Genomic DNA, 26,430 nt, shown 5'->3' on the forward strand with positions numbered 1-26,430 from the left:
ATAGTCCAACTGATGAAAGGTTTGCGAAGATGTCACTCCTTTCTTTGTCAAGTTACACTGGCTTCCTATAGCAGCTTGCATCAAGCTCTGCTCCTGGCCTTTAAAACCACCACTGGGTCAGCACCCCCTTACCTTCACTTACTTATAGAGCCTTATGTACTCGCTCGATCCCTGCGCTCTGTCACCGAGCGACAGCTTGTGGTGACATCTCAAAAAGGGAAAAAAAAAATCACAATCGTGTACCTTCTCTAGATCTGTTTCACATCTGTGTAATGATCTGCCCGTCACGGCACGATCTGCTGACTCTGTAGCGGTCTTTAAGAATCAGCTAAAAACCCATCTCTTCCAGCGACACCTCACTTATTTATGCAGAGCTTAATACCTTTTTCTATTTTCCATCTTTTCTTTATCTGTACATTTCCTGTAAAAAACTAACACATGTATACATGTGTTGGACTTGTTGTACTATTTTCAGTGCACTTATGTATTGCTGTTCTTGTGTTGCCATACTTGCTTCTATTGTTTACCTCATTTGTGAGTTGCAAAAAGCGTCTGCTGCTAAATGACAAAATATAAAAGTATTTTTAGTATTTTCAAAATAGAAAATACAGTAGTTTATTTTGTGGATGCTGTATTTGGTAGCTTATTTTGACATACTTAAAACTAAGGCATTTGGTGTTTTGATGTATCTTTGCCCAACCCTGCCTGTGGGCCCCCGGGTTGAGAAATGCTGCTTTACATGTCCATTCTCTTCTAACTAAATAAAAAACAAAAGCGGTTCCTTTGAAGAAACAAATACAACAAGAACAATTAAAATTGTCGCTCAGTTATTATTTTATTATTGTGTTTTGAGTGATCTTTTAAAAGTGATGTAAAGTACAACATCTGTTAGTGCATATGTCCACTTTGCCTTTATTTTATCTTCAATATGCTGGCTCGCACAAAAGTTCAGGAAGCCCCTAGCCTCGAATATGGAGGACATGTCTGACCCGCATGGATTGGGGACTGTGAAGTTGAATGGTAAGAACATCCAGACGGCCTACAGGGCTCATGGGACTGCAGATGATCTTGACTGAAGGCAGTTTTGGTGCGTGTAATGAAGAGGAAGGGACAGATGAGCAGGAGAACATCACAAGTATCCCTCTCGCCGAAACTGTTCCTGCATGATCTCCTTGTACTCATCAAAGCCTCCATCCACGCGGTTGACTCGTCCCCCGTCGCAAACCCAAAGCTCTTTACAAACAAGCCTGATCAGACGCTCATCGTGGGACACCAGAACCACACCACCCTGTCAGAAAGAGAGACATTCTCATATCACTGCAGTCTCAGTTAAATTAATTTTACATCTGTGAATTAAAGTAAACCCATAACGCTGTGTGAAATGTGTCAACTCTTACTTTGAAGATGTTGAGGGCTTTCGCTAGGGCCTCAATCGTCTCCATGTCCAGATGATTCGTCGGTTCGTCCAGAATGTAGAAGTTGGGGCTGTAAATGAGAATCCGATGACATGAATACAAGGTATAAACAAGGATCATAGATTACAGGAAGGTCAGGCATGTGCTGCAACGTATGACTGTGTTACGTCTTAAGGCTGGAATAGACTACACTACAACTTTTGCTCAGATTTTTGCCCAATTTGCTGTCTGAAGGACTCAACTAATGTTGCAGATTGAAAAGGTGTATGTCATATTATTCAGTACACATAATTAAATAGTGCTCACATTGACTTAAGGTGTAAGGATATGTGTACATTCACAGCTTTAATATAGTGTGTATGAATATCAACCAGCAACTGTCAAACTCTTAGCACAAGACGCCTTTAAACAGATGAAATTTAGTGACAGATGTAAATTATTAAGACTGCACCTTTATCAACAAAGTATTTTTTACAATGAAGGTATCGCTGTACAACAATAGGAGTTATTGTAGGCACAATGTTGTACTAAAAATCAAACGCAACACTCAAAGCTTATGTTACATTAGAAATTTGCTGTTGGCAGCTATGAACGCTCGTATGAAAAAGTGAAGGGAGATCGTCTGCGCATTAGGAAGCAGTTTGCCATCATCTCCGTTAAGTCAACATTAACACAGAGAGTGACGGCAGAAGATGTGACAGGTAACTGGTTGTCCACTACGGTCACAGCTTTGTAAACGTGTTTGTGAGTCCTGATCATTTACAGATGTAAGTTTGGTTATACAATGCAGTTGGCACTTTAAAGAACTGAACGATTTTTGTGAATACAACCACAACCAGCACACAAAATACCATGAAAATTGTATGTTGTGATGCACCTAAGGTTTCATCTTAGGTGTAATTTAAAAGTGCAATGGGTAAAGGGTCGAATTTCTAATTCTAAGAGAAAGTGTAGCAAAGTTTTAGAAACTAATCGGCACTCCTGCTAGAGGTGCATCCTCCTGAGGAAATATAGATCACAGATCGTTAACAATTGCATTCAGTGGCGCATTAGGTCATGAGAACCTGACCAATCAAATCCTGATTTAAGATTGTATGATTCTTTGTCTCATATGTTCATACACAGTAGTTTGCAAAAGTCCTATGGAAACACAATTAAGTGTGTGTGTGTGTGTGTGTGTGTTACCATGGCATAGTCATCTGAGCGAAGGCCACACGACTTTTCTGTCCCCCAGAAAGACTCGCCACCGGCCGTGTGGCCAATTCTCCTGTGATGCCGTAGCGGCCCAGCTGATGACGGTACTCTTCCTCTGTGTGCCCTGAACACAGCATACATAAACACATTAACCTAAAATGAGACTGTGAGACCATCTGCCACAAATTTACCTCATCCAATAACACTATTCCCTATTGTTTAAAGAATTGCATTCAACAAAATATCCAATAGAAATAATGTTGGATCTGATTGGATGTTAAAATGTTATGCTATGATATTATTGTTCAAAAGCTTGAGGGTAGATCTGATTTGATGTTGTGTCAGGCACGCTCATGATGTGACAGATTGTGTGTGTAAGTGTAAATGTGACACAATACCAGGAAATCTGTTCAGTAGCAGCTCAATTGAACAGACATTGAGGTCCAGCTGATCTACGTGATGTTGACTGAAGTATCCGATCTTCAAGTTTCTGTGTGAACATTTAAATCATGTCAGAGAGAAAGTCTGGTTGAATATAACGTACAAAGGTTCTTAGTAAATCTGACCGGTGAGCGTATCTGGTGCCGTTGATGGGCGTCAGTTCTCCCATTAGCAGCTTCAGAACTGTGGATTTACCGGCTCCATTCTCACCCACCTACACATGAGACAGGAAGCCATTATCAAAACCGTCACATAATATTCACCCAGGTGCTACAAACATTACCTGATTTAACCTGACATATGACAGCAGACAATATTCTGTGCTGCTGGACTAATACTGTTTAAAACAATACAACTTTATTTCAATACCCAAAAATCAAACAAGAACATTGTACCAAATATAATATTCTGATTCAACAGAAAAAAAATTATTTATCAAAGCGCTTTACAAAAAGTGTGATTCTTCTCAACCTCCACCAATGTGCAGCATCCACCTGGATGATGTGACGCACACATACTGCGCCAGAACGCCCACCACACACCGGCTTATTAGTGGAGAGGAGACAGCGTGATATAGCCAATTAGCACATGAGTGAATGATTAGCAGGCCAGCGGGCAAGTTATAGAATTTATAAATATGTAACGGTATCAACGGTTTTGCAAAATACATATCATGGTGTGACACAATACCGGTAATTACTATAATACCGGTTTATTGCCCACCCCTACTTGAACACAGTTATAAATAAAACCATTAACTTTTCTTTGCAAATAAACAATTTGAACACTAATGAGTACAATCATTTAGCTAAGGCAAGGGCATAATTTTGACATTGGTGGGAACGTAAATAATGTCATTATCTTAATCTTAAAGGTCACGTTCTTCCTGATCCCAATTTTTTTATTTAGTTAGTGTGTAATGTTGCTGTTAGAGCGTAAACAAAATAAGATAATCAGGAACAGTCACAAAATCTTATTTCACTGAGATGAAGGGAACCATGTTTTTAAACTTAAGAAAAGTGGCTTGGGGGTAGGATTGACCCCAAAGGTCTTATTAGGGTTAACCGAATTCCCCTTTCAAAGCCTACAGTGAACGGCCGGTTTGGACTACAGCCCTCTACTTCCCGGTTGAATGACGTCAGTAAAACAGTTTTTTACTAAACTCCGCCCACAGGAATACATCAGTCACCAGCTAAGCTCAAACGGCTCTGGCTTAACTAAGCTGCTGTCAAATCACAGCACACTAAACAAACTACACAATCAGAACTCGTTACGTATTTCTGAAGGAGGTTCATAGGACAAGGAAGACATCAGAGCGTTTTGAGGACAGTGAAAACAGTGCTATAGAGGCAAGTAAATTATGTGAAAAATAATGTGTTTTTACAGGTGAAACATGAAAACGTGTTACATTGTGCACCAAAACACAATTAAAGCTTCAAAAACACAAGAACAGGACCTTTAATTGCTATTCAGAAAGGATTAGTTTTACATAGGGAGGGGTGGGGTAAAGCAATTTTTATCAGAGCTTCTCAGTGATTTTAGTCCAGTCATAATGCTCCATTTCAGTAATCATTACGGACCATGTCAGTAAGATTACAGCGACTTTTACCTTCTGTAAAAGGGTCCAGAGAAATTACCTCAGGTAATAGTAATACAGTGTGAATAGACCAGCTGTTAAAATACACGTAAATTAATCATTTCCTGTTATTTTGCGGGTTTCTTTCAAATATAAAAGCACTCAAAGAAGCATTTACTTGCGTTCCAGGTGGAAAATAAAGTCAGTTCCTGAATACACAACAAGTAAAAATCACCAAACTTTTTCTGAAACTGACGTTCTCCCCAAACTTAAATTAAACAAAGTGGTTCAAGTTTTTTTTGTCTGTGTCATTTTGTTTGCACATGTTATATCAGCAAGCAAGACAACGTGCACATGACGACGAGAGAGGTGGCGCGTTGTGTAATCGAGTCACCCCTCCCACTTCAGAAAGTTTTACAGAGATATCTAATCCCAGGCGAATTGACCATCAATATTACAGACGTCCTGTGGTAAAATTACACTACGCCATCTACCCTGTAAAAATAATCCCGTCTGAATAACCCTAACTGCTACTGGTAATAATTTTAGTAGGTAAACCGAGTAACCTAAGGCTAAAATATTTAAATTAATATAAACCATATTCCATAACCAAGAATCCCCACTCTCACTCATCTTAAAGTATTGCAGTACCCCTGTATACCCCTGGATGCCATTAAAGTGAAACTCTGCCTATGGTTGTAATCACAAGCGGACACATACGATGCAGATACGAGATTCCAGATCAGCTGATACACTGAGCTGAGCGAAGATCCTCAGTTCGGCAGTGTAGCCAAAGTCCACCTCGTCCAGCTGCAGGATAGGTGGAGACAACTTCTCAAAGTTATCTGGAAAACTGTGGGGAAAAAGACCGACATGCGTGTAAGAGAAAGAGAGAGCCTGTTATCAGTACCACATAACACATAGGAGTAAGTCATGAACTGACCGTAAGATTACTTCAGATTCCTTCTCCAAGGGTTTAAGTTCAGGCCTGTAACAAATACAGACTGTAAGAATCCAACACGAGTTTGTCTGAGCAATGATTGAATGACATCGCACTTACAGTTTCTCCAACAGCTTGAGTTTGCTCTGCACCTGAGCGGCTCTGTTGGCGTTATATCTGAAGCGATCGATGAATACCTGAAGGAAACACAGTCACTAGTCATTTCTGCATGAACAGCCACCATTACTGATGCACTAAACCAGTGGTTCTTAACGTTATTCCTCGAGGCCCACTGCCCTGCACATTTTGTTTGTCTCCATTATTTAACACACCTGATTCAAATCATCAGCTCATTAGAAGAGATCTCAACGAACTGAACTGAGTCTGTCAGACAAAAGAGACATACAAAATGTGCAGGGCAGTGGGCCTCCAGGAATAACGTTAAGAACCATGGCCCTAAACTATCAGCCATGACACTGAGATTATTGGCCATAAAAGATGACTACTTTGTTGATTATCACATGCGTTAAGTTCCCAACTCTCTGGACAGCTATGTCAATAACTAATATAGAGAAAATCACTGCAATTCATTTACCGATGGCACTTATTGCTGCTTGCTAAAGCATTACACATTTATTAAATGCCATGTGCTCAACATGTAGATAAGTTCAGCAGAATTTTTAGCAGATACAAGGTGCAAATTAGAAACTACATTATTATTAATTAATATATTAAAAGTCAATAATTGAGGTGTTCCTAGAGCACCAGCTACTGAAAAAAACGAACGATAGTCCAAACTCAGTTTATGTCTTCACAGTTTAAGGATTCCCCTTTAAAAAAAGGCTGTAATAAGTTTATATCAGTCATCTTTGTATATTTATGTAATGTCTGCTAGGGAAGAAAAGTGGGTACATCAACTGTCTCTCATGTGAATGCAATGCATGCTACTTTTAGCTTACTACTGCTAACAATTTCTTTTGGCTGTGGTAGTTGATGAGGAGCTAGCATCACAGAATAAATATTTGTAAAATATTGTGTATATCAACAGGTCCAGTTACACTAGCTATATATATATATATATATATATATATATATATATATATATATATATATATATATATATCTGGCATACCCATGCCTAATCTATAACCTGTAACTGGTGTACCCATGAGTGTTCTCTAGCATAAGTAGCGTACCAATTTGTTCTCTCTCTACTTGCGTGCCCATGTGTGATCTACAGACTGTAACTGGAATACCTGTTGTGTTCTCTCGACTTGCATGCCCATGTATGATATATAGACTGTAACTGACTTTCCTGTGCGTGTTCTCTGTGTTGTAATTGGCATACCTGTATGTGTTCTCTGTACTGTAATTGCGCCTCATATTCTCTTTGCTGGTTCTTCAGTCTGTCCTCTTTTGTTTTGATGAAGTTTTCATAATCACCACGGTAACTTTCTAACCTCTGCGAGTGCAGATGTATGATGTCTGTCACCACAGCATTCAGGAAGTTACGATCGTGAGACACAACAAGAATAGTGGACAGCCAAGTCTAGGGCAGGGAAATGTCATGTCAGCCATAAAACCGTCATTCATACTAAACATTTCTAAGCAGGAACTCACTTGTAAATAGTTTTCCAGCCACAAAATGGCTCGGACGTCCAGCATGTTTGTGGGTTCTGATTGAAATAAACAGATATATGAATTGTAATAATAATAATAATAATAATGATAATGATAATAATAATAAAAGTAACACAAAAAAGTGGTGAGATTACTTGTGCATGTTTTACTCACCATCAAGTAACAATAGATCTGGCCTGTAATAGAACATCACAAAGTTACACTTAACTGAAAAAACACAACTTTTCTATTAAATAAATTCTACATTTAAAAATATCAAACCCAATAAGACAAATATGATTTAATCAATCTAGCTTTTTAATTATACTAATTTTTTAAGTTACAATGTAGATTTGATAAACATTTTAAAAGTATTTTATTTATTATTTATGAATGTTATAATGTAAAATTTTTTTTACAAAGGTTAAAACTCACCGTGCAAATAGGGCTCGTGCTAAAGCTAACCTCATCCTCCATCCTCCAGAAAACTCCCTACAGAAAACAAACAATCATAACCAATGATAACTAGTTTACATAAATATTTATGTAAAACTATTTCAATGCTAGTGGTAAATAAATATCGATAAAAAAATTATGTTTAAAGAGCCACTTGAAGTGGAACTAAAATGTTATGCACAAAATACTTTTCTGTTTCATAAAATTTTATTTTTGTATTTGAGCTTTGTATTGAGACTTCTGTAAGCTTTTTTCTTTCAAATTACATTTCCAAATATGGCCACTGGGATGCTCTTAATGCCCCTGCTATCCTAATGATGTAGAATTGGGTAGGAAACCTACATAAATTGAAATAAAGCGCACATATTACAATGAAAAAAATAGAATAAAACTAAAACAACTATTTAAATGATAGATACAAAGTGTTTTATGAGTGCTTGATGATTCTGAGAGGAGAACCATGTCAGGCCTTAGTGGGGTCATAATGATGGTTTCTGGGAATTTTAGCTGCTCTCCCAGGTCGACCTTTAACTGTTAACTCTGAGCTGTTGCTAGAAGTCCCCCGCTGGATTCCTGCTTTGTGGTGGTTTATCTCCAGCCTTGACAAATTCAATGGAGCACTGTGCTGGCTGCTGATGGATACTGACAGAGATCCCTGCACTGATGGGTCCTGCAATGACTCTTAGCACCTGGTCGTGGTGCCACCGATAACGTTCCTCTTCCAGGGTAGCAGCTTAATATGTTCTCCAAGGATCCTCTTGTTTGGCAAAAGGGAACATGCAGGGGTGTCTATCAGCCCCCAGGAGAAGAGGCTGAATGGACTGGGGAGAACATCGTAGACTGATTGGATAAGGAACTGGATTCAGTTTGGCTCTGCTTTCCACAAATCAAGCCATGAAATATTTTGGCCCATCACGTGTTCCATCAAGTTTTCTTGGACCAGTTGCCATTTGTCGTTTAACCAAGCTTTTTTGCATAAAGGTCTTTGGATACAGCCAAGCCCTGCATGTCCTATTGTTACTGCCCCCACAAGCACACTGTGTCAACACCGTGCTTTACCCTTATCAATTGCCTCCTGGGCCCTCCACTTCCTACCTGTCCACACCTCTATGCCAGCTGAGGAAATTTTGGTATCAGTGGACTTTCTATACAACAGCATATCTCTTGCTTGGGAGAACAAACTCCTCAGACAGGCTAGTGAAGGGCAGTTGTAGTTTGTCCTTTCTTCAGTACAAGGTTATGTTGCAGCAAATTACCACATTGGCAAATCTAGGATTTTAATTTCCCTAGTAGCCCTGACTTATCTATTGCAAAATCCAGGCATCCAATAATTTTCCAGTTTCCTGAAGTGTGGCTGTATCACTGAGTGTGCAGTAAAAGACCTTTCCTAGGCCTTCTTCAGTTATTGATGAGATTTGGGCTCCTCCCGGGGAGAAACGGAACTTATTAGTTACTTTTCCCTTTCCATCACCAGGGATCGAGACTTGGCAGGTTTAAAGTCCATTCGGGACCAGCTTATAAAACATTCAAGGCCTTGGAGGATTCATCTGCAATCTAAGGCGATTGTTGTAGTCACCGTCAGATCACTCATCAAAAGCTCTTACCAGGGGCTGTCACACACCTGACTAGGTAAGTGGGCCTCTGCATTCTACCTCTGCTGACTTAACTAGCATATTCATGGCTAACGCAAACAAAATTACTGAGATGGTGCACCCTGTGATTATACCTTTCTCCAGCCTATGAAATGCAAATGTTTTTGATCCAGAGATGACTCAATCTCAAATTGGTATTTTTGAAGGAACCCACCCATATTTAAGAGGTTATAAAAGGAGAACAAATGAAGATAGAATGAATTTTTTTTTTCCATTTTGTTTTTTGTTTGAAAGTAGAGGGTTAGGATATATATTTAAGTAGTAAGTTTTCCTGAAAGGCATTTTGAAAAACATTTATGAAAATCACAAAAAATGCTGGTGCGCAACATTTAAATAAAAAGGCTGGCGGGAAATGAGTTATTGTTGGTTATAACCGTTCATTCAGCGATGGGCGATACGGAAAGCATCCAGACAGCAATCTACCACTAATAATTAGGGCTGGGTATTGGCAAGGGCCTTATGATACATGGACCATGATACAATTTTTCATGATACAATACAATATGTTGCAGGCTGCGGTACATTGCTATACTTTTTTTTACAATTTTTTACAAAAAAATAGAGCTGAATTTTTTTAACCCTTTTTTTTAAAGCCAAAGTGCTTCCACACGTCTGCTTTGAAAGCTGCAGCGTATTTTATTTTCTGCCACTTTCTCACTCCCACTAATTTGGCATTGGCCGAATGGCCGTATATGACAGACAACTGGACAGTGACAACTACAGCGGTGGAGGAGGTTGTTTGACACACACAGAGGGATTTGATGGGTTTTTAAAAATATTGATAGTAGAGATTTAAATATTGATTCACTATCGGGGAAAAATTTATCACAATAGCATATCAATATTTTTTGCACAACCCTACTAATAATATTTTCCCCCTCAAAGTATATATATTAAAATTACTTGTGTACTGTAGGTACATCAATTTTTTGCAAATAGCGAATGTGGGTCATAAGAGAGAGATAGTATACTGTACTAGATTACTTCCAAACTTCTTAACTTCCCTTCTGGTAAAGGACTCACATGGCACCTGTGCTCAACTCTATAGCCCTATTCGGCAGGGTTAGTTTTATGGGAGTAGATGATAAGGTAATTTTACCACAGGATGCCTGTAATATTAATGGTCAATTCGCACAAGTCTGTGTCGTGATATTCAGGAACTGACCTGCCACTGACTTGTTTTTCTGCCTAGGACGCAAGGAAATGCTTCTTTAAGTGCTTTTATATTTACAAGAAACCCTTAAAATAACAGGAAATGACAAAATGTATGTGCATATTTACAGCTGGTCTATACGCACTGGATTAGAATTACCCGAGGTAATTTCTCTGGATCTTTTTACAGAAGGTAGAAGGTAAAAGTCGCCCTAATCTTCACTGACATTGTCCGTAATGATTACCGTTTTTTCAGGACTATAAAGTAATATTTAGACGGGATTAGTTTTACATAGGTTGGTGGGCTAAAGCTATTTTTATCAGAGCTTCTCAGTGATTTTAGTCCTGTCCGAATGCTCCATGTTAGTAATCATTATTAGAGATCAACCGATATATCTGTTTTCCGATATTTTCCCCGATTTTGAGCATTTTCCGATGATCGGATATCGGTTTCGTAATATCGGATTGACCGATAAACGAGAGAATTGCGCGCTGGACGCATCTGAGGAGAGGAGCTCACAGCAGCGTGCACAGAAAATATGAAGGCGGAGTGATGCGACTTCATTTAAAGGTCTTTGAGTATACTTACTTCGCATATTTGCAGGCATTTATAACACATCTTATTGTGCATTAATGTATGTTATGTTAAATAAAGTTGATTTATTAAAAGAATAGAGACGAACTCACAGAGTCACACTGATCCATAAAATCCGGTCCCATTAACGACGTAGTTTTGCATGAATAAAACAGCCATGAATTAATGCTTGGTGGAATTAAAACCACTAAATTAAATTAGTTTTTCTGTTATTTATGCTTATCATTAGCGTCGTAAAATCACGTTCATATTGCTGTTCACTTACAGGGGTTGAAGGCTGAAGCACAGCCACCACATGTAACTAACTTTTAACAAGATTTACCCTAAGTTATATTAACATTTACCAGATAAACATTATTTTGCTAAAATATCTAAATAAATGTCTGTGGATATTAATTAATTAATTATTTATTACCTTCGCAAGCGGTCACAGTTTGATACAGTTAATGCGTGAGTAAATGCATAGATAAACAGCGCTGTCAACAGCCATTTTATAAGCTATAACAACAAAATATTAATTATTCTGACATCAAATACCAGTTAAGAAATTCAATGACATAAGCCGTTTTGTTTGTTACTTTCCTGAATGTATTCCATTCAGTGATATTGTTTGTAAAATCTCTTTGCTAACTACTGGTTGGATTGTTGAAGGCTACAGGTTGCTGGTCAAGACAATGATATTATATCTCAAAAAAAGGCACTTAATCCACCTGTTTTACTCTATAAACTATGTACAATATGCAGCCAACTCCGCTATGCTGTTCTCTCTCTCCCGCTCCGTCAAAACCGCAGCGCGAACTTTGGATCAGTCCATTTCTGACGAAATGATAGGGGTGTTTGGAATGGTCCATGTATTGGGAATATAGTTTCTACATTATTCATTAAATTAATATTATTCTTCACTCTTTCAGACCCCTCTATTTATAACTTTGTATGCAAAGAGGGAGTGATTGTGATGATTATTATTATTATAAGGGTTTGTTCAGTTCAGTCGTGTTGTAGTAATTATGTCAAAAACAGAAGTATAACAGTAAATAAAAATCGTTTCAGCATATCGGTAATCAGGCACATAAGCATCTAAATATTTGTTATCGGTATCGGTTTAAAAAAAAAAATGAGTATCGGTCGATCTCTAATCATTATGGACAATGTCAGTAAAGATTACGGCAACTTTTACCTTCTGTAAAAATGTCCGGAGAAATTACCTCAGTTAATACTAATTCAGTGCGAATACACCAGCTGAAAATATAGGGATAGGGCTTTAGTCACACTTTTTTTCATAGTTTGTCTGGTCCTGCGACTTGTAAGCACGTATGGACGCGATTCTTCGTGCATATGAGTTAGTCCCCGAACATTACAGACAACGTTTTCGTATGATGAAAAAATCTGCTGCTCAGACATATGTTGAATTTTCCCGAGAAAAGGGGATTCTTTTTGACAACCTGGGTAAGGCTTGTAAAGTAACTGACTTTAATTCTTTGCGTGAATTAATGCTCATTGAAGAGTTTAAGAATTGTGTTCCGGAGCGAACTGCGGTTTATTTAAATGAGCAAAAGGTTTGTACTGTACAACAAGCCGCCGTTTTAGCAGATGAGTATGCTTTAATGCATAAATCCGTGTTTGTAAGACGTTCGTTTGACTCTGAACACAGTTTAACTCTGTTGATAATCAAACCAAACCTAACCCGTTTGGTTCGAAGGTTCGTAAAGAGTGTGGCTATTGCCATAAGATGGGACATTTGATCGCTGAATGCTGAGTGTTAAAACGAAAACAAGAGCGCATGGATTCGTCGGGGAATCAACCTTGGGCTTCAGTGTTGGTTGTATCTCAGCCGTCTGTGAATTCAGTAGTTCCTGATAAGTGTTTTCAACCGTTTGTGTTTGATGGTCAGGTGTCCTTGACTGGTTGTGTTGATGATCAGAAACCCATTAAAATTTTGCGGGACACGGGGGGATCGCAATCTTTTATATTGTCTAATTCTCTGCCCTTCAGTGCCGAATCGGCGTGTGACACTAGTAATGTAAAGCCAGTTATGCACGTTACTAATATCCCACTTATTGACTCGCACCCCGATGCACTGGCTGAAAGTTTTCCAAACGTATTCGCTGTTAGTGTTGTAACACGAGCACAGGCAAAAAAGCTGGGTGATGAAAAAGAAATAAATCTAGGTGAGTCTGTTTTTAAAGAGATTTTAGGGAAAGATTAATTTTCTTCATCTCCTGGTACTTTTAAACAGAGTCCGAAGCCTGTCTGTCCCGATCCTGAGGTATTTTTACCCATTTCGTGTAGTGCTTTAACGGAAGCTCAAAAAACTGATCCAACGCTTGAGAAATGTCGTTAAAGTGCTGATAGTAAAATGTTACCACAGCGTAACCATCACTTTTACTGGAGTTACACTCTCTTAATGCGTTGTTGGAGCGCTCGTTCGTTGAGCGAAGATGTTCAGAATGAATGGAATGTGGTCCATCAAATTGTGGTACCTTCTCAGTTTCGGCAGCATATTTTAAAACTGGCCCAAGATCACCCTTGGTCCGGACACCTTGGTGTGACTAAAACCTATAATCGCGTGTTAAAACATTTCTTTTGGCCGGGTTTAAAAGCTGATGTGTCCCGTCATTGTAAAACTTGCCATACTTGTCAAATCGTGGGGAAACCCAACCAAATTGTGCCTCCTGCCCCCCTTCATCCTGTTCCGGCTGTGGGTGAACCTTTTGAGCGCGTTCTCGTTGATTGCGTCGGCCCACTTCCACGCACAAAGTCTGGTTCGCAGTATCTTTTAACCATTATGTGTACTGCTACACGCTTTCCGGAAGCAGTTCCACTGCGGAAAATAACTGCTAGAGCTATTATTAAGGCTTTGACAAAAAATTTTACTACGTTTGGATTGCCAAAAACTGTCCAAACGGATCAAGGCTCGAATTTTTTGTCCAAAGTTTTTAGGAATGCTCTTAAAGCTCTGGGAGTTTCTCATATTGTGTCAAGTGCATATCATCCTGAATCGCAGGGTGCTTTAGAGCGATGGCATCAGACTTTGAAATCCGCTCTTTGAAAATATTGCCTGGAGACTGGTAATGAATGGGATGATGGGGTTCTGTTGGTTTTATTTGCCCTTCGTGAAGCACGACAAGAGTCTTTGGGTTTTAGCCCGTCTGAATTGGTCTTTGGACACAACGTTCGCGGTCCTTTAAAGGTACTGAAGGATGAATTTTTCTGTGATGCGTCGTCTGAGAAAAGCAACGTGCTTGATTTTATTTCTCGTACCCGCGAGCGTTTACAAAATGCTTGTGCCGTGGCAAAAAGCGCGCTCTCTCTATCGCAAAAGAAAATGAAAAGTCGCTTTGATAAGCGAGCAGTAGCACGCAATTTTGTGGCGGGAGAGAAAGTGTTGGTGTTGCTTCCTGCGCCGGGTTCTGCTTTGGCCGCACGATTTGCTGGTCCATACGTAATCAAAAGCATACTCAGTGATACAGATTATATCATTCATACTCCTGAACGCAGACGAAAGATGCGGCTGTGTCATGTGAATATGTTGAAGACCTATTGTTGTGCTGATAAAACTGACCTGCCAAGTAATCTTTCTGAGGGTGAGTTCCAGACTGCTAAAGCAGACCGAGTGTCTATGCTATCCAATACACTTGAGGTTGAAGATGATGGATTAAACATGTCTAGTGAACTGTTGAATGGTGGTTGTTTTTAAAAAAATTCCGAAATTTTGAAGGATTTGCCATCTCAACTGTCTTATCTGTCTAGTGATCAGCGACAGGATGTGATTAGTCTGGTAGAGAATTTTCCAAACCTGTGTACTGATGTTCCCTCAGGTCCAACGCTCGTCCAATTAAACAGCATGCGTATCGCTGTCCAATAAGTAAAAGGGAGATCATGAGACGTGAAGTGGAGTATCTGGTTCAGAATGGCTTTGCTGAAAAGAGTAATAGTCCGTGGAGTTCACCGTGTATTTTGGTGCCAAAGGCGGATGGGTCACACCGTTTTTGCACTGACTTTCGAAAAGTAAATGCTGTTACCATTCCAGATGCGTTTCCCTTACCACGTATAGAGGACTGCATTGACAACCTTGGAGCTGCTCAGTACATTACGAAATTAGATCTTTTGAAAGGGTATTGGCAGGTGCCATTAACTAAACGTGCCTCTGAAATTTACGCATTTGTGACTCCCGATGTTTTCCTCCAATACAAAAAACGGATGGCTTTTGGGCTTAGAAATGCGCCCGCCATATCCTGTGCCTACGACACGCCGCGAATTGAGACGATTTCTGGGGATGATCGGTTATTACAGATGTTTCTGTAAAAACTTTTCGACTGTAGGCACTCCCCTAACAAAACTGTGTAGTCCAAAGGTCACCTTTAAGTGGACTGATGAATGTCAAAATGCTTTCTTGTGTTCCAAGTCTCTTCTCTGTAGTGCTCCAGTGTTGTCTGCTCCTGAGGTGGGTAGGCCCTTTAAACTTGAGGTGGATGCAAGTGCGACCGGAGTGGGAGCATTTTACTCCAGGATGGTCCTGATGGTATCTCCCACCCAATGTCTTACTTTTCTGCTAAGTTCAATTGTCATCAAATGAATTATTATACTATTGAAAAGGAGACGCTGGCTATGTTGCTTGCTTGGCAGCATTTTTATGTGTATGTTGGCTGTGCCACCACCCCTGTTATTGTGTACACGGATCACAATCCGTTGGTTTTTTTAAATAAAATGTATAATCACAACCAACGGTTGATGCGTTGGGCGCTGATGGTCCAATGTTATAATGTGGAGATCCGTCACAAGAGAGGATCTGATAATGTTGTAGCAGACGCCCTTTCACTGGGATAATTTTTTTTCCCTTCTCTGTCGTTTGCCCGTTAATGCTTCACCCAGAACCAGTCTCATTTTGTATGAGACTAGGTTCTTCTTTTAGGTGGGGGAGTGTTACGGCTCTTGCCGTGTGTCTGGTGTTTTTCCTGTCTTGTGTTTTAATTGTAGGTTCACCCCTGCGCACCTGTTTCCAATTGGGTTCGTTGTGGGCGGCTATATTAAGGAGGCTGGTGGAAATAGCCAGGAGGAGCACTCACCAGCAGAATCCGCACCAGCAAACATCTCTCTTTTTCCTTGTTTAGTTTTCTTTATTCTTTTTCGTTATTTGTAAGTTTGATTAGTTGTTTTTGGTTAAGGTTTCAGGTATTTAAATTAACATTATTATTGGGAGTAATTTGATCATTTTTGTTACTTAAAGACTTAATTTTCAAGGTTAGTTGTTTCTTTTGATGCGTGTTTCCTTTTTAAATAAATATTTTGCAGTAATTTGGTTTCACGTGTCCTTCCTTTATGTTGCGTTTACCCCTTCTTTATGGTTTATTTAGGGGTTCGTAACAGTTACATTTGGCAATCTTTAAAGACATGTTTACTGATTGTTGAGACACACGTGTCACGTGAAGCTGTTTGTGGGGCTACAAAAGTGGTCGTTGTATTTGGCTATGGGGAGGTGCTTCAATTCTACTTTGACGTCATATTTCTCCGAATTCCACACTCGGCTGTAATATCGGCTTGGTGCCGAAAACTGTTATATTTCATTAGCACAGACGTTTTCAGTTCTGAAACTTGCAGGATGTTCATTTAAATATGATGACCTCTTATTTAAAAAATTATCAAGTTAAAATTTAGTATTTGATTCACCGCTCCTTTAAACTTGTTGTCAGGGACTTATAAACAGTGATAGGATGCTAAAAATTGTCATCTTACAGGCTCTTTAAATAGGAAAAATATCAAAACATGATGCTAATGGTCTAATCAGATTCAATGGATTGTGCTAAGCTATGCTAAAAGTGGTAGCGCCAGACCCGGAGATCAGCTGAATCGATTCCAAAACGGTAAGATTCAAATGTTGAACTCTGGGGGAGCTGGAAAATTAGCATATTTTCAAAAAAAGTGGAATGTGCCTTTAACAGCATTTCATGCAATATTTTGCAGTTTTAACATATTTACATTTACGTATTTACAGAAGTAGGCTAGTAGACCAATGTGACTTACAAGCGAGGAGCATGTCCATCATTCGTTCCAATCCATTCCAATAAAAAAATATTTCAGTTCACTTTGCAAAGTCAGTCTGTGTAATTATGTTGTTTTGATTGATATCATTGACGCCTCAGAAATCTACAGTTATAGTTTAACAGCGTTTTGTGTCTTACACTTGACTTTACGTCCCGAAGGCAGTCGCTCTACGCATCTTCAACAAGCATATGCATGACGAGGAACACAGAAAAGGAGGGTGAAATCACAGTAGCACGAGCGGTTCCAAAGTCGAGTCCTTGTGATTTCTAGATTCACTCTCTTAGTACTTTGATATCACCTCTCTGTCGGTTTTGCAGCGCGGCCTGAACTCCAACAAACCTAATGTCTGGGATACATGTTGGATGACGCAAAGGGCGCGTCTACAAACAATTTGCGCATACCCCCACCCCAAAACAATTCATAATGAATGTACACGATTCACGTGGATCACCTGTTTTGGCTTCAAAACAATGAATTTCGCCGAAAAGGAGGGATTTTCATGCCTGACCAAATCGTTGATCTGGCCACTCTTAATGTTCCTGCTATCTCTCTGATGGATTTGTTGTGTTATTGAAACTTAAATATGGTCTGTATCAATTGCATGGAAATCTCCCTGAACCACACAATGTGGGTTCACAGTCACAGCTTCCAAATGCAATTGCCACACTTAAAATCAACTCCAGACCTTCATGCGGAAATCATTTAACAAATAGACATTACCTGTCCATAAAATAGCTTTAAAGTCAACTGTCCCATTACTTTTGACCCCTTTAACTCTTTCCCCGCCATTGACGAGATATCTCGTCAATTAAGAGAAAACGCTTCCCCGCCAATGACGAGATTTTCCGTCTTTCCGCAATACCGCTATTATCCACCAGGTGGCGCCCTTCCGCAACTTTTTAAAACCGGAAGTATTGCCCTATGGCAAGCGGCAGCATGTCCGTGTCTGTTTTAAAGATTGCTCTGAATGGGATCTCTATGAAAAGTCCGTCATAAAAATGGAATTATCTCTGCTTTTTGCTCAAAATATGGTGTTTTTGCAAAAACCTACCCATATTCAAAAGCTGATCGCAAAAGAACCACTAAAGGTAGGATGAAACGGTTTTTTTTGTTTGAAAGCAGAGGGTCTGTTCTTTCATTTGGTATATTGTATGTTTATATATTTAAAGAAGAACATTTTCTGGAAGGCATTAAACTTTGGTGAAAATCATGAAAAACGCTGGCGCTGGCTGGCAACTTTTTTTAAAAATGCTGGCGGTGAAAGAGTTAAAAAGTGGAAGCCACATATTAAACGGCTGTAATTCCTAAATCCTTCAGAGAACTTGGATGTGCTCTAAATAAAGCTGAGAGTGTGCACTGTAAGCCAATATTCATTATATGACATCATTATTTTAACTGGAATACATTTTGGTAAACAGCTAAAATAACACAGAATGTGTTAAGAAAAATAACACAGAATATGCGCTCTGTCCATATATTTATGGACCTATATACATATATACACACACACACACACACACACACACACACACATATATTGTATTCCAACTGTAGTTTACAGCTATTAATAACACACTAATATATAGTGACTTAAATTATACTTTAATGGTAAAGCATTGATCACAGAGAGTGCAGTTTAACAGGTTGTCATCATTCACACGTTTCATACTCACTTAGTTGCTTGTTGTTGCATTTTGGGTGAAAAGCCTAACCCAGCAAGTATGACTGATGCCCTAAAAAAAGAGTGAAAAACATTTGTTATACTTAAGTATTATATGACCAGTGTTTCCTCTAGGATTTTTCCAGGTGTGGTGGCAGGGGCTGCCCATGTTGATTAAATATAAATTTTTATGTAGAATATAGGCAACTGTAAACTAACATGTTTTTTTTATCATTTTTATGCTGTCATGAACTTTTCCTTATTTTTATAGCCTATTGCTTTTCTATGTTTGATCTAAAATTTATTTTCTTAAAAATATGTTTTACTACCAGTGTTGGGGAAGTTACTTTAAAAAAGTAGTGTTTGCTCGTTACTCGTTACTTTTTAAAAAAGTAATCCATTACTTTACTTAGTTACCGCCTTTGGAAAGTAACTTTTTACGTTACTCGTTACTTTTACGTTACTTTTATGTTGCCTGTATTTTGAAAATATTTTGGAAACACACACAAACACACGAACACATACACACAATACCCTGTTACTCAGGCATTTGATCTTGACATTGTTGAAATCTTGTCTTTTTTACATGTTTTAACACTGTACATTTAACTTAAAATATTTAATTGTGTACAAGAAAACAGCTCTTATTAATGAATTATTAGTAGCATGTTGTAGTGTCTCGGGAGATTGTGCTCATTGTTAAATAGCTTTGTGGCTATTGCACTGGAGCGGCAGTTTAAAATATAAACCCATTTAAATTACGTTACATGGACCATGTATAAATTTCAATGTTTCTGGACAGAAATACCAACTTTGTCTGGTATTAATAAGCTGCACATTGGAGTGCTGGCTGCTCCCCGCGGTGCTGAAGACGCGTGATGGCACATATACACAGATGCAATCTATTGGAAAGTGGAGGAGTCATTAGTTGGGTTAGTAAAATAACGAAATTACAGCTTTTAAATAGAAGAAAAAAAGTTTTTTTTGTAAAGAGATATATTTTTTTAAGTTTAAAAGTGCAGAACTCTTCTCAAGGGGAAGAAAGCTATACTTTTCCCCTTACGTGCAACCTATCGGAAAGCCCAGATGAGTTAGTTGGGTTAGTAAAATAATGAAATTATAGATTTAAGTACAAAATAGTATTTATATAAAGAGAAATATTGAAATAAAAAGTGCAGAACTCTTCTTAAGTGGAAGTAATAAAGTAAAATAACGAATAATAATTATATAATAACGAATAATAGTTTCCAATAGGTTGCACGTAAATATCTGTGCTGCCACCAGTACTCCGTCCGAGCGCGTCTTCAGCACCACGGCCAGCACTCCAATGCGCAGCTTATTAATACCAAACAAAGTGAACAAGTTGGTATTTCTGTGCAGAAACATTGAAATTTAAACATGGTCTGTGTAACATTATGTAAATTCCGCTTCTCTGTCTGATTGTTGTTTCCGTTTTCTTGTTCTTGACGTTCGCTGAATTCTGGGTTTATATTTTAAACTGCCGCTTCAGTGCAGTATAGCCACAGAGCTATTTAACAAGCACGATCTTCCGAGATACTATGCTAAGATACAATTAATACAAAACGAAATTCACTTCAAACGGAGTGGGTAGACATGATTTTGACCACTTTATTAAGTTTGTTTTCGTAGAAACCTTTCTCTAAAGTGAATTTCGTTTTGTATTAATTGTATCTTAATTTCAATCAATGTTTTATCAACCAATTGCTTGAATTTAATAAATAAGAAATAAATAAAAGAAAACTATTTAGTTTTATATTTATGTTTAAAAAAAATTATTTCATTTAAACATAAATATGAAGCTGAATCGTTTTCTTTAATTTATTTCTTATTTATTAAAATCAGGCAATTGGTTGATAAAACATTGATTAAAATTAAGATGCCTCCATCCCTCAAAAGTTAGCGTCAGCTGCTTCTTGCTTGCCATGATTTCTTTGCAGACTGATACGAGCCTCTGTCATGTGTGTCGACCTTGTGACTATTGCGCAAACGCGCAGATGGCAGTGTCGCTGTCAAATCTAACCAAAAGTAACGTTGCGCGTTACACACAACACTGTTTACTACATAGCTTCTTAAGCATCTTTCATTTTAGTTTTAATGTTATGTGCAAGTACATGCTCGTGTTTAGCGTTACAGTTCCCTGTTGCAAAGCCATGCATAATCCGCATCCGCAGTGACTGACAGAACACCCGACCTGTTCACCGACATCAGCAGCAATTTTGTTCTACACCTGGCCCGTTTGACATGAAGACTGTGACCCTGACCCAGTCACACCGCAAATCACGTAGTAAGTAGAAACCTTTAACGGTCTTCACGGCTCTACAGTGCGAGCATTTCACTCGCATTTGCGTCTATAAATAGTTATGTGCGAACTTGTAAATTAATTAAGGAGCACAGTGCACGAGTGACGGGCTGTTCTCAATACACTGAACAGCAGTGCGATGAAGCGAAACATACCATTTATTTCATATATGAAAGCAAGGAAGAGGACGGGTCACAATGTGAATTATTTAAGTGCAACATATTTTATGTAGGCTTATTTATTTTATTATTTTTACTCCAAACAGAGAAGTAATCCTCACGCTCTGTTGATTTAAATCTATTTGCGCATGAAACTAAACCCCTGGGGAAAATTATGATATTTTTTATAAATGAGTGAACAACGTGAATCCAGAAAGGAATTTCTTTCTTTAAGACAGCCAATCCGGTAGGGCGGACATTTCAGTAGCATAATTTTGCGAGCTGCCGCCATGGGTTTTGTCTAGAAGGGATACAGCAAATGCCGAAAAGTTTAGGACTAGATTTGGAGGTAGAATTAGGATGAAAACAACACCCCTGTCTAAATGAGATACAAATACATCCTACATTCTGTGAAATGTTGTGTTTAGAGTTAGGTTTGGGTAAAGGATTAGGATAAAACAGTGCTCATCCAGCGAGATTTCGTTTGCTGTATCCCTTCTATCCACAACCGCAGGCATGGCGGGAATGTTTTAGGCGTGGCGGCCCGCTGCATGTAGCGGAAACAGTGCTATGACTTACCAATACTTAAATGCAATGTAGATTAAATCATCTTAATTCTGATTTAACAATGCAAGAAGATTATGTTTATATTATCACACATAAAATGTTTCCAGTAACACAATTTTCAGAATGTGACTTCAGATGCACTACGTAACTCACCTGGCAGGTGCTTTGTCTGCCTCTATTTCTTCTAGTCTGGCATAAATTTCAGAAAGACGAACACTTTCTAAACCATCTGCACTGAAATGCAAACAGATAGAATGAGAAACAAAGGCAAAATCAAATGATTCAGGTCCAATGATAAATAAATAAATTGAATGCAACATCTATTTACAATGGTAATTATAATGAAAGAAAAATAAAACAAAGCAGTTCATTTCTAACAATTCTTATATAATGCAGCCCTAAATATTGCTGACTAAGTACAGTAAATAATATTTGATGTCTATTACACCATGATCTCTTGACACTGAAGTACAAGCAGAGAATCAACTTCAGTCAATGAAAACTCACCATTTAGGGGAAAGAAAGAAGAACTTTAAAAACCTGCTATCTACTTGCTCGATAAATGTATCATGACTGCCCCCTTATGGTCATCTATTTTCTGGTGAAATCTACTAGATATCTATTCCTAAATACACAGAATGTAACTTACGTTCCATTGGCAATGTGTGCATTCAGTAAACGCTCCTCCTTAAGCAACTCCTCTCGAACAGTGTCACTTTCAAGAACACTCTGTAAGGCAATGGTGTCGTCTCCAGCCACCTCCTGCTCCACATGCAGAATAGAAATATGCGAGGGGACGCGTAGGCTCCGGCTAGCCAACATCTTCAAAAGAGTGGTCTTACCGAGGCCGTTACGCCCGATGAGACCGTAGCGCCTGCCGCTGGCCAAGCTTAGCTCAGCACCTTGCAGTAAACATCTGTGGACAGGAGCATGCTTCATTATAGCAAAATTGCATGCAAAACTGCATTTTCAACAAAAGCAACATTATATTAATGACAAAAGATACCTCTGTAAAAGCAAATTTTAAAAGGTGTCACACTGTCAAGCCTTACACCTGTCACAACCACATTGAAGTGATGCCACACCCACTAATCTCAATAAACAATCAAAAATAATGCGCTTTTGACATTTGGCAAATGCATAAAATGAATCAGATTTAAATCCTTCTACAATCAATGGCCACATTCTAGCATACTTGACATGTTTACATTCATGTAGGTTCTTACCTCTCCCCAAAAGAAACATCAAAATTCTCAATGCGAATGTCATAACTACGATTCTTCCCAGAGGACTCGACACGATTTTCTTTCTTACTACTGGCCTGACTGGCTGAAGCTTCCTCCAAAACCCTTAAAATATATGCAAATACAGAACAACATTAAACATATCATTCAATTCAATATAATTCAAATCTTTGAAAACAGCACTCTTTAAAATGGTTGCATGTGTTTTTATGTAAAGCTGTTTGAGAAAAAGAACAGAAAAATGAATAAATAAATAGAAGACAACATGATTGGGGTGTTGACCCATATTAGCACTGAAGATCTGATCAGAGATCTTATAGAGATTAGACAATACTCAGTACTCACACAGGAGAGGTGGTTTTCTGCGAGTCCTTCTCGTTTCTGCGCTCATGTTTGGCTTTCAGTTTGGCTTCTGCTTTCTCCAGTTTCTTGGCATCCACCGTCTAGCATGAGATTTGATTTTTATTTATAAACAGGAAACACTTAAACAAGCAACAGTTTACACAAAAACTTAAACTTTGTTGTCATGTAGGAAACTTTCACATTTAGTTTGATCACCTGGGGCCTCATTTATACGTTATAAGTTATAAGTGTACATACACAAAAAATGGGCACTGAAACATGCATAAACAATTTCCAAAATACCTATTGGAATTTATAAAAAATAAACTTTGGGTAAATAAGTGCACACAGTACGGACTCTTTAGACCATGCGTACGCCCAATTTTACTGGTTCTGAATGCTGTAATAAGGAACACAGAATTAATGGTTTATGTAAGGAATAATTGATGATGAGCGGTTGAATTATAAGAAAATAATGCACACCCAAGGTGGATAATGTGGCACTTATAGTCTATGCCTTTTATAAATTTTGTTTGGCCAAATGACAGAAAAAGCTGAGTGTCTACATTGCTACAATAACTTTATACCCTATAAGATGATGAAAACATAACATGATGCACTAAGACATTGAAAGTGTCATGTTTGTCAAGTATGGAATCCATCCCAGTGAGTCATGAACACACACAAGGAGCAGTGGGTAGTAGGGGTGCGCCATAGAGGTCTTCTCGGGTCCAAAGAAATGTACCCGACCCGAAATGACCCGAATCACTTCATACCCGAACCCGACGTGCATGAATAAAATTTTTTTAAAGAAAGACCCGACCCGAGAAAATTAGACCCGAACTAGTGAAAATTTTTTTTTTAACCCGACTGGAACCGAATGTAAACGGCACTGACGTGTGAGCATTCTGCAGACCCACGCGCAGCAGTCAGACAGAAAGAAACTCCGGTGGCCTTGCAACCGTGCGGCCAAAAAGTAAACTAATGACTAAACCGAGCTTCGCTGTCTAAATTACTTTAGTTCCTGTTAAACTGAAGTGTTAAGGAGTTGTTTTATATAGGGAAAACACCAACTCATACCACTGTGATGACAGTAATTTACTTTACTGATTGAATTTAAATCCGAAAAATGTTCACAATTCTTCACATTCTAGTTGTACTGACACACGTTTACTTAATATTTAATTAGACAGATCCATCTTTGCTATTCATTTTCCATTAAATTATGTGATCGGATGAGTTTAAAGCTCATCGTCCGCCACTGGGTCCTAAAGTACACCCCATTTCTCATAACATACAGATCATAGACACAGACAGATGACTTGATTTGTCCAGTGTTTTTATGAAAATCTGATTCACTTGTGTTTTATCTGAACTGGAATAACATTTATCTCACGACCGCAAATGTGCCGTGATTCATGTTAATGTTATTTATTTGATTTTTATGTAAACAAAAGTGCATGTACATGTACAATGAAAAAAAATATTCATTCAATTTACTCAATTTTTTAAGGTAAGTGGTTGCAATCAATTTATTAAAGCTTCATTTAAACAAAAAAGATTAGTAAAGTAAAGTAAAATAAAAAAAACTTTTGTTTAAATGTAGCTTAAATAAATTGTAAAATCATATTAAAATCAACATTTTTAATTGTTAGCTAATGACTTAAGTTACTGGGATCTGTGAAAATTACTGAAAATCTGTGGTAGTGTCATAGTGATGTAAAATTTGTATACCATTTCATCTCTAGTTTGTACTTTGTTTATATTTGACTCATGCTGTGTGATTCTGTCACTACTATTGCACTTTAATGCTGCTTCTGCCACCTTATGACAAATGATTTACACTTCGATTTTGGTAGTCTGTCATCAATGACAGCTCATTGGATGGAAATTGCCGTTCCTTTTCCATAATTTTTATACCGTCATAAATATCATTACCGCAAAATTCTTAAAATGTCATGATATAATTTTAAGGCTGTATTGCCCACCCCTAATGGGTAGCCATCCTTAAAGTGCCTAGGGTGCAATTAGGGTTAAGGTGCCTTGCTTAAGTGGCAATATTTTTTTTTTAGAAAACACTTGACATATTTAATAGGGATGCCAAAAGTATCAATATAATTTCAGTACAACCTCCACTGTCCAATACAGGCTTTGAAATGCGAGGGGGGGGTTATGAGTCAAAATCCGTCTGTTTTTGGTTTGTGTGTCTCCAAATCCTCGCTGCTCCCCGCAGTTGAATATTTAATCAATATTTATCATCATAAAGGATATTATTTCTTACAGACAAGTAATTTATTCATTTTTTATCATGTTGTCCTACTTTTAAACACTGTTCAACAGTATATTTTAACTGTGTGCTGTAATATGATTCCAAGCAGTGTTGTAATGAAACGAAGTAAAAATACTTCGTTACTGTACTTAAGTAGAAATTTCACGTATCTGTACTTTACTTCGCTATTTAAATTTATGTCAACTTTCACTTTTACTCCACTACATTTTTTAGATAAAATGTATACTTTTACTCCGATATATTTCCACTAAGCATATTCGTTACTCGTTACTACAAAATAAAATCAGAAGAAATGTGTGCGACCTCAAGGGAGGTTTTGGCGAATCAGCGCTTCTAGATTGCATTAAGCTCCGCACACTCTCGTTGCGTCTCCAAACCGCCTACTTTCATACTATATAGTAGGCAAAGAGTACAAGTAGTAGTGCTTTTCGCCTACTATATAGTATGGAAGTATGCGGTTTGGGACGCAGCATCTATTTCACGTACATTCTATTTTAGCATAGTGTTGCCAAAGGAGGAGAGAGCACAACTGAAACCGCAATGAAAGCACCCACTGGAGGACCTCCCGTTATTGTAATCGACCCCCCCGACGATGAACAGGGTGAGAAAGCTAACGTTATACACCCGTGGCCGTATTTGAAAGAAATGTTTTTGTACATTGGAATTAAAGATTCTTACTACCGAATAAAGTGCCTCTATGCCTACCGAAAATCATTTACATTTTGTCATTTAAAAACTCCCCGTCCAACCTGAAGAATCACATCAA

The 26,430-nt window shown here is 38.3% G+C and overlaps 1 protein-coding gene across 2 annotated transcripts in view; it reads right to left on the bottom strand.

Annotated features, from left to right (window-relative positions):
* Positions 1 to 810: 810 nt before the first annotated feature.
* Positions 811 to 26,430, bottom strand: part of abcf3 (ATP-binding cassette, sub-family F (GCN20), member 3) — a 56,312-nt gene continuing 30,692 nt past the window's right edge. For both annotated transcript variants that reach the window (XM_065272942.1, XM_065272941.1), the window contains exons 5-21: positions 23,378 to 23,475; positions 23,015 to 23,137; positions 22,438 to 22,704; positions 21,942 to 22,022; positions 18,757 to 18,816; positions 7,622 to 7,678; positions 7,361 to 7,383; positions 7,187 to 7,242; positions 6,915 to 7,115; positions 5,687 to 5,763; positions 5,570 to 5,614; positions 5,347 to 5,479; positions 3,176 to 3,264; positions 3,008 to 3,099; positions 2,601 to 2,733; positions 1,398 to 1,485; positions 811 to 1,288 (exon numbers count right to left, since the gene is read on the bottom strand). In XM_065272942.1, the coding sequence (XP_065129014.1) occupies positions 1,130 to 1,288; positions 1,398 to 1,485; positions 2,601 to 2,733; positions 3,008 to 3,099; positions 3,176 to 3,264; positions 5,347 to 5,479; positions 5,570 to 5,614; positions 5,687 to 5,763; positions 6,915 to 7,115; positions 7,187 to 7,242; positions 7,361 to 7,383; positions 7,622 to 7,678; positions 18,757 to 18,816; positions 21,942 to 22,022; positions 22,438 to 22,704; positions 23,015 to 23,137; positions 23,378 to 23,475 (1,782 nt within the window). In that variant the 3' untranslated portion in view covers positions 811 to 1,129. The remainder of the gene's footprint in view (positions 1,289 to 1,397; positions 1,486 to 2,600; positions 2,734 to 3,007; positions 3,100 to 3,175; positions 3,265 to 5,346; positions 5,480 to 5,569; positions 5,615 to 5,686; positions 5,764 to 6,914; positions 7,116 to 7,186; positions 7,243 to 7,360; positions 7,384 to 7,621; positions 7,679 to 18,756; positions 18,817 to 21,941; positions 22,023 to 22,437; positions 22,705 to 23,014; positions 23,138 to 23,377; positions 23,476 to 26,430) is intronic.

This window comes from Paramisgurnus dabryanus, chromosome 6 (genome assembly GCF_030506205.2).
Source record: "Paramisgurnus dabryanus chromosome 6, PD_genome_1.1, whole genome shotgun sequence".
Classification (NCBI taxonomy): domain Eukaryota; kingdom Metazoa; phylum Chordata; class Actinopteri; order Cypriniformes; family Cobitidae; genus Paramisgurnus; species Paramisgurnus dabryanus.